The 7,886-nt window shown below is 36.4% G+C and overlaps 1 protein-coding gene across 6 annotated transcripts; it reads right to left on the bottom strand.

Annotated features, from left to right (window-relative positions):
• On the bottom strand, positions 1-5,794 carry LOC103993144 (uncharacterized). 6 transcript variants are annotated; one of them, XR_010475886.1, is made up of 9 exons: positions 5,602-5,794; positions 4,487-4,550; positions 4,246-4,392; positions 3,611-3,687; positions 1,736-3,526; positions 1,359-1,545; positions 515-1,284; positions 266-373; positions 1-185 (listed from the first exon to the last, which is right to left on the bottom strand). XR_010475886.1 is itself a non-coding variant. In XM_065078938.1 (8 exons), exons 4-8 carry the CDS (start codon positions 4,316-4,318, stop codon positions 614-616), a joined length of 2,799 nt encoding a protein of 932 aa, XP_064935010.1. In that variant the 5' UTR covers positions 4,319-4,392; positions 4,487-4,550; positions 4,675-4,757; positions 5,602-5,794; the 3' UTR covers positions 452-613. The 6 variants fall into 6 exon arrangements, 3 of the variants coding, with proteins under 3 accessions (XP_064935010.1, XP_018686077.2, XP_064935011.1); XR_010475884.1 differs by having other exon boundaries at positions 1-404; XR_010475885.1 differs by having other exon boundaries at positions 1-373.
• Between the last annotated feature and the right edge of the window lie 2,092 nt (positions 5,795-7,886).

Genomic DNA, 7,886 nt, shown 5'->3' with positions numbered 1-7,886 from the left:
GAACCACAAACACGCATCCATGACAGATCAATACCACTACCATGTGAACATTAACAAGATGCCAGGTTCAGATTGGCATCTTACAGTCGGACCTGCACATTAATTTAGAACAATTATAATCAAACTTAACCAGAACTTATCCCAAGAATGTCCAGGAGATTTCACTGTTCATTGTTTTAGTCAACCTGACATCAACTGGAGTTGGTCAGATTGGTAGAAAAAGAATGTATTAAGTATACAAACTCTCTACTTGACAGCCACTTACCATTGTATGCTTTTTGTTCTCCGAGAAGAGATCACATGGCCTCGTCCAGGCTACTGTGAAACCATTCCCTCTTGCCGCTGTTTCAGATCAGGTGGATTTCCTCTTGACCTTCAGCAGCAATGCACATTAAATCCACCGACTGATGATGCCAGTTCAATTCTTCATATAAGTTACAGAGATGAAGCATGCAATAAACATAGGAGATCCATGTAATATAAGCAAATGCCACATATCAGATAGTTTACGTACATCATCACTAGTGGAAGCATAGAAATCTAAACATTGTAGCAGCCTCTTCCACAGCAAAAACAACAAATCCAAGTAACAGAAGCTGAGGGACAAAAGGGGTCAGCAGATACATGCAGTAGGAAGGTCAGCCAAAGCCTCTACAACCAAATCCTTCAGGACCTCCCCACTGATTTCTCCAGTGATCTCCTCTACTTCTATCCTGATCGATTCAACCCACTTGTTTCCTTCCACCTCCCTCCTCAATGCTCTATCCACCCCCAGGCTATTGTTGTCGGTCTCAGCAAACACCGATATCCCGTTGCCGGAATACCAATCCCTCATTAGACTCCACACAGCCTCTGACAATGTAGAACTTGCACCAGCATTTATCCGTGATCCACAGGATGCCCCATTCCATAGGTAGAGACTCGTTAAAGTGGTCCGACTGACTTCTTCAAGGGCTGAGTTGACACAGTCAAATAGGAGCCTCAGGGTCGAACTTTTCTCCGTGCATTTTGGTTCCTCTTCTTTCCAACCCAAGAACTTGTCGAGTAGCATCGGATCCAATGGGCTATCAAGAGAGTGCCATCCAGTGAATATCATATCAGAATTCTCTAAGCCAGCAAAATATAGCAAATTCTGAACAAATACAAAGTAGTCTTGGTCGGTGTGATCTGCCTTGGACGAAGCTTTATAGAGATTTGAGGGCCTCGGGGACAATGTTCCCAAATGGGCATCATCCCACGACAAAGAACGTGCGACTGACTCTATAGGTGAAGCCCTGGAAAGTACTGAATGGGAGATAAAAGAAACAATCAGCAAATAGAAATCTCTAGTGTTTTCATGGATGCCAGAGAAAACTTACATTGTTGTCCAGCATTAGCTTCAGATAGCTGGCACAAATTTTCATTCATATTATCTTCAAATGTTGCATCCAAAATCGAAGTAGGGCTGGGTTGGTCCAGGTTGTTAATGAAATTTTGACATGGACTGAGTTTCTCCTTTTCTCTAGACTTGTCACATGTTCCGGGTTCCTCAAGTGATGGCATGACCTGCAGTGTATAAGATTTTAATCACTGAATAAATTCAAGTGTGAAATATAACATTGAAATATATGTGAGTGAAGTAGAAGATGGAAGTGATCATACCAATAAGAACAGCAAGCACCAGTCAATATCTACATATAGGGCAAATTCAAACAGATTGAGAAAACTAATAAGAAAAGATTGGGAGAGAACCAACCTTTTCGGCGACATTTGTGGCTGATATTGGAGAAGGTACATCGGCAGATTGTTCCTCATCCTTTACTTGACTGTCCACTGACAAACTGTTGTCAGCTGATTTTTGTATCTCATCACTTCTACTTACTACCTCACGGGAGTCCACCAGGGTTGAAGAAACAGGTCCTTCTCTATTAGTTTTCTTGCTCCTCGAGAAAAAAAAGCTCGACACTTTTCCTCTGAAAGATGATTTCCCATGTTTGGTCTTCGACACCTCTGACACAGTGGATCTACTAATCTGAGACTCCGAACCTTTAAATTTCAGGCTAATGACCTCATAAGCTGTGGATGACACTGGGACAGACTTTGACCTTGATAAATTCCCAGGGGAAAGGTCTCCTGAATCTTTCGTCCTACCCACTGATGAGCAAAATGCTGGTGACCTCAGTTCATCTTCTCCATCAGATGGTTTATTGCTTGAGACAGTAAACCCATCAACAAATTCTTCTCTCTTTACCTCAGGAATGGCAAGCATTTCACCTAAAGTGCTTGAGCTCCTAGGCAACTGTAATTGTTCTTCACTTATCCCATTTGATGTCACTAAAGCCCATCGTTCAGAAAGCCGTTTCTTTGCCTCTCTAATCACTGATGACTCAGGTGAATATGAGACCCGGCTAAAAGACGAGGCTGAGTAAGGACTGCCAAGACTGCCAAATTTATCCCAGGAATGGCGTGATGTTGGAGTCACTATCCCAGAATCACTAAAGCCACCATCTTCTACATTGTAATCAGTTTCTGATTGATTGAATGAACTCGCATCTCCACCATACCCATTAGAGTACATGGAAGATAGCAACGATTCATCCCTCCTATGGCCAGTTAGACTTTTTTGCATCTGCTCAGCTCTTTCCTTGTCCAAGGACCTTGATTCAAAGGCTTCACTAACTCCTAGGTGACCATAAACTTCAGTCCGTGCTAGATACTCAGGTGACATGGTTGAAGTTGGTAGTTTGGTAGGATTTCCTGTGCTAGGCTTCAGGACCACTATCCTGGTTGGCCGAAAGAAGCTTTCGGAATTTAAATGATTGAAATTAGGCTCCCAATGGTGATTGTTTGTTTCCAATCCACTCTCATCAATCTCTGAATTTTCGTGTTTCTTCACTACCTTTTCAAACTTTGTTTCAACCTTTTTTGATGGCTTCAATACGGTAATGCGCTTTGTCTGAGGTGGTGGAGGAATAGAGTGAAGATCGCTTGTTTGCTTTGAGAGTAGGGAATTTGGCTCCTCAAGAAATTTGAGAAATAAATCTCTATTTGAACTCAGAATCTCAAGGGCATCCTGAAATTCCTTGGTGTGAAGAAGATTTTCATGAGCGGCCAGACGCTTTGCTTCCATGAATTTTTGACGGACAAGGGCCATTCTTAGCTCGGTCTGATTCTCACCACATCTTCCATTCCTGCTCCAAGATGGTTGCTGCCACACTTTGCGTACATCTCTGTGTTCCATCTTCTCATAGTCATGTCTATGGTGCTGATATGGAACCGCCTTGTTGAAAACATCTTGCCGTTGACGGTGATCTCTATTAACACCTGCTGTGGCTCTTTGAGGGTATCCCTCTAGCAACTTTCTTTGACTAGACATTGGAAATGGATGACCTGTAAGATCATCATCAAGGCCCATAAGTCGAGCAACGACACTAGGTGGTTTCCGTATAGACTCTGTTTCTTTTGACATCTCCTGAGCTATTAGCATCTTCATTGGTGTTCCACTAGCTTTCTTGCTTGATAAATTCTGCTTCAGGTCATTGGCTATCTGAAAACAAATATGAAAATTAGTACACAAGATCATCCAAAGGAGTCACGCTTCATGATTGATAACAAAGTATCAGGTGCTTACTTGTTTGTCATCTGCTTTAGTTCCACTTGGTGTGGTGGCTTTTCTAGCATCATGTTTGTTTCTATTAACTGGAAAACCTGCTCAACAACAAGCACAACTGAACACAAGCAGATAAATGCTTTCACAAAATAAGCATTTTGACATTTATTTAAAGCAAACAACGTCGGTTAGACTAATTTAGAGAAACCAACAAATGGACCATCTGCATATTCCTTCGAGTGGTTGTTATTGGAACTGACATTATCATGAAAAGAATGATACAAACGTACTAGGTTAAGAAGAAAGCATGATAGCAATGTTGGCTTGAAGTACTAATTTGAGTGGCAGAAGAACGGAATGTTAACGGAACTAGAACGGACAGATCTTCACTACAAAAACAACGCATCAACTTGAAAAAAGCTAAAATTCCAGAAGACAACCAATTAGCCATCCACAATCGGCAAACTATGCTTCATGACTCTAGCTTCCAAGAAGTCTAAAACACTAACAAAGTAATCACTTACAATGAAGACTAACTTAAAAAGTGAAAACTCTACCATAAATGATCCAAAGAGCTCAAACTAACAATAAATCTGGAAAAAGAATATTCATGATGGACTCATCAGAGTAAATGAACAGAAAGCCTAAAGATGTACCATCTCTGTGAGCTCTTTCTGTCAGCATCTTGTTCCCAGCCACACCGGCACTAAAGTCAAATATGTTGATCATCCTTCCTATACATCCGGGAAATGGCTTTTTCAGATCCTGTGCTTTCCTATTATGAAACCCACTCACCTAAATGCCTGGAAGCATGCAATGGAGAAAGGGGAGGCATGAATCAGGAAAGGTTTCCGGTCACGACCTATTTCTCAAGCAAAATACCTTGAAATCACTCACCAGGGTTAACAAGCAGAACATCTCCACAGGTACAAAGAAACTGAGTTACACTTTAGGCTTGCAGCTACAAGAAAACAAAGAAATATATTTAGGAAATGCTGATAACAGCGCAAATGTACAGCATGTGTTTTCCGAGCTTTCGTTCTTAAAGTTACTGCAGCGAATAGGACTCTTCACGTTAGATTTACTCGACAGATGGTGAGAACCCGGTATTCTAGCCTCGACCTCCGCTCGTTCAAATTGTACAAAAAAGACGGCTTTCCAAGTTTCTCTGTCAGGGAGACGACGAAAAGGTGAAAAAAGAAAAAAAGCTGACAAATGACGATAGAAAGATGCGATTTTGAACTTCTATCAGACAGAAGGGCAGACTGTAGCACATGAAACAGAGCCAGGACTTCGATGGGTCTGGGCTAAAGCAAGCAAGAAAGTCAATGACAAGGGGGAAAAGAGTCCCCATACATAGAAAAGAACAGAAACAGGGAGGGGGAAAGCATAGAGACATAGCATTTATAGGAATTTCCGGGAAAAAAGGCACGATCAAAGAGAATAACACAATTTCCTAAGGAATCTCTGCAAGAAAAAAAAAGCTGCAATTTTTCCTGGAATATGACGAATGTTAACAGGAAAGAAGGGGGGAAAAGCTCAACTTTTTCCCATAAAAGCTCTTGAAATGAACACCAACACCAACACCACCATCAGCACACCAACAACAATCTATAATGTCCAATTAAAACCACCTAAAATATAACACCATAACCCTCAAACCCAAGCCAAGATTTCAGACATCCTCACGAGGAGGAGCAGATAAATCAAAAGCAGATTGATCTAATCCGAAACCTCGGTCTACGGGACAACTGAAGCAGGGATGCCCAAAGCCCTGTATTGAAGCGAAAGAGAAAGGAAAGAACCTAGCACTACACCCAACCCAACAAAGCTGCATCCAAGCATCGAAAGCGATCGACCGAGCTCCGGGAGGAGAGATCGGGCGACAGACGACAGTTCGAAGCGAAGGGCAAGAACAAAGCAGCTGAGGACAAAGCATTGGAATCTAAAGGGCCAGAAAAAACGTGATCGCTTTACTGCATCCAATCGATCGATCCCCCCAATCCCCCCACCTTTTATTTCCACCAAAAACGCAGCGCCGCCGCTCCGACATCGGAATCAGACATCTCCGGCCGCCGCTCCGGTGTGTCCGCAGATCTCACCGGCCGTGGTTACGGTGGTAACCGAGAGGGATGAGGAAGGGGCAAAAAGGCTTCAACTTTCGTTGGGGCAGTTCGGGAACCAACTGTTGGCGGAAGTGCGAAGGTGGGTGGATATATCCGATTTGCCTCGGTTTACAGATATTATATAAATCATATTTACGATACTTAAATTTGAGTGGTTGATGAAATACTATACTCATTTATCATAAAGAAAGGTTTAAAATATATATATATATATATATATATATATATTATATATAGTTGATAAAAACTTTAATTAATGCCATATTTGAGTTCACGTATGAAATCAAAATATTTTGATTGTTTATTATAAGGTTCTAGGCATAAATTTTGATTAAAAAAATCATATTTATGAACCATTAACATAACTATTGTTTTTATTTAAAAAAAATAAAAAAAATTAAAAAATAATAATTTTAATTTATCATAATAAATCAAACATCTAAATTAGATAATGTGTAACTGATAAATGTTATGTTCGAGTTCACATATATGAGTATCATATACGTTTGATGTAATAATTTTTTTTTTAATTATCTTATGTTTTTAATTACTTCCTTGATAAGTAAAAAATCTTTATTAACACATATATATATATATACTTTTTTTTATTGAATTTATGTTCATAAAAGACCTTAATATATTTAAATTATGAGATTAATTTGAGACTATAATCTATCATTTACTGTAGCAAATTTCTTCCACGGTCATCTTCAAAATCTATTTATTTATGACTAGTTTTAAGGAGTTCATAATTAATGTTTATACGTACCTGTATTTTCTTAAAGAGGATGATCGTATGCCTTGTTAATATATGTATTTGAAATATATATTACTTTTGCTTCTTATTTATAGACTTGAATATAAAACATATTAATTTAAAAAGGTATCTACATGCGATATTTTTAAGTGACATTCACATCAAATAAAATTTAAATATTATTATATTAACAATCAATTAATAAAAATTAATTTTAAATTCTATGATGATGAGGGAGCATTATTATACTATCATTAGATATCTTTGAGATTAAAAAAAATTATACGATAATTTTAAGATAAATAATATTTTTATAAAATTAAGTGTTTGATAATTAAAAATATATATTTTTATGAATAGGTATCATATATATTCGATAATTTAATAATAGTCAGAAATGAAATAAGTAATATTAGTAGCAAGGTTCATCTTATTAGTGTGTCAACCAACTATAAGTACATATCGAGACGTACCGTATGCTATTACGATGGGCAAACTGATGATATTATAAAATTATTAAAAATAGTTCCAAATTTGTTTGTAAATAAAAAATAGATTATGATTTTTAAGTTAAAAATAAATATAAATTTAGTATAATTTTAATAAAAAAATTTAAAATAAAGAAATATCATTTTGAAGAATAGCTTTGTGGTATATTTTGAATTATCCTTTTGTTAATATTAAATTATTTTATAAAAAAAAATAATTTGAATTGTTAGTTATTTGTTAAACTATTTAAATTTTAAGATTAAAATGAATCAAGTAATTAATCAATGGATATATCTAGTTCTATCATCAAAAAGAATGACAGGACTCCACGGGTAATAAATTATAGTCAATTTAATATGTTTTGTCAAATCTAGTTCTGAAATTTATTTCATGATATAGTATACTAATACATTATATATCATTGATGTGCAATGATGATTACAGTCTGACCATCGTGAACTATATATATCGGAAGTAACTCCTAAGACAAGGATGATTCCGGTATATATTGGTGTGAAATATGACAAATATCAAAAGTTTTATTTTTATAATTAATTTATTACTCTATATTATAAGATTGATCATTCTATTATTGCTTAGAAAAGAATAATAAATTATTATTATTATTATATTATTATTATTATTGATTGTAAGATTCTTAATAATACAAAAACTATAAATACGAGCTCTGTCAACATCATGTAGTCGTATATGTTCAAAATTATTTAATATATATTTTTTTCTTTCATTATTAGTGTTATAATGAAAAAAATAAAAGAATATCTAAATTTTTTTTGATAAAAATTATTAATAAAATATATCTAGATGTATAATTTTTTATGGATCTTAAAGATGATAAAAATTCATATAGTCAATCTTAAATAAATAACGTTTTCATGATTTATTATTATTATTATTATAGTAT

This window comes from Musa acuminata, chromosome BXJ1-8, assembly GCF_036884655.1.
Source record: "Musa acuminata AAA Group cultivar baxijiao chromosome BXJ1-8, Cavendish_Baxijiao_AAA, whole genome shotgun sequence".
Classification (NCBI taxonomy): domain Eukaryota; kingdom Viridiplantae; phylum Streptophyta; class Magnoliopsida; order Zingiberales; family Musaceae; genus Musa; species Musa acuminata.
This window is presented reverse-complemented; position numbering and strand designations above follow the sequence as displayed.

Bases quoted from the DNA above. Each gene is read 5' to 3' on its own strand.
- LOC103993144 (XM_065078938.1), bottom strand. From the start codon at position 4,318: ATGATCAACATATTTGACTTTAGTGCCGGTGTGGCTGGGAACAAGATG. The intron at 3,688-4,245 runs GTACATCTTTAG...GTTGTTGAGCAG, and splicing joins AGAAAGAGCTCACAGAGATG to GTTTTCCAGTTAATAGAAAC. The intron at 1,285-1,358 runs GTAAGTTTTCTC...TCTCCCATTCAG, and splicing joins AGCTAATGCTGGACAACAAT to TACTTTCCAGGGCTTCACCT.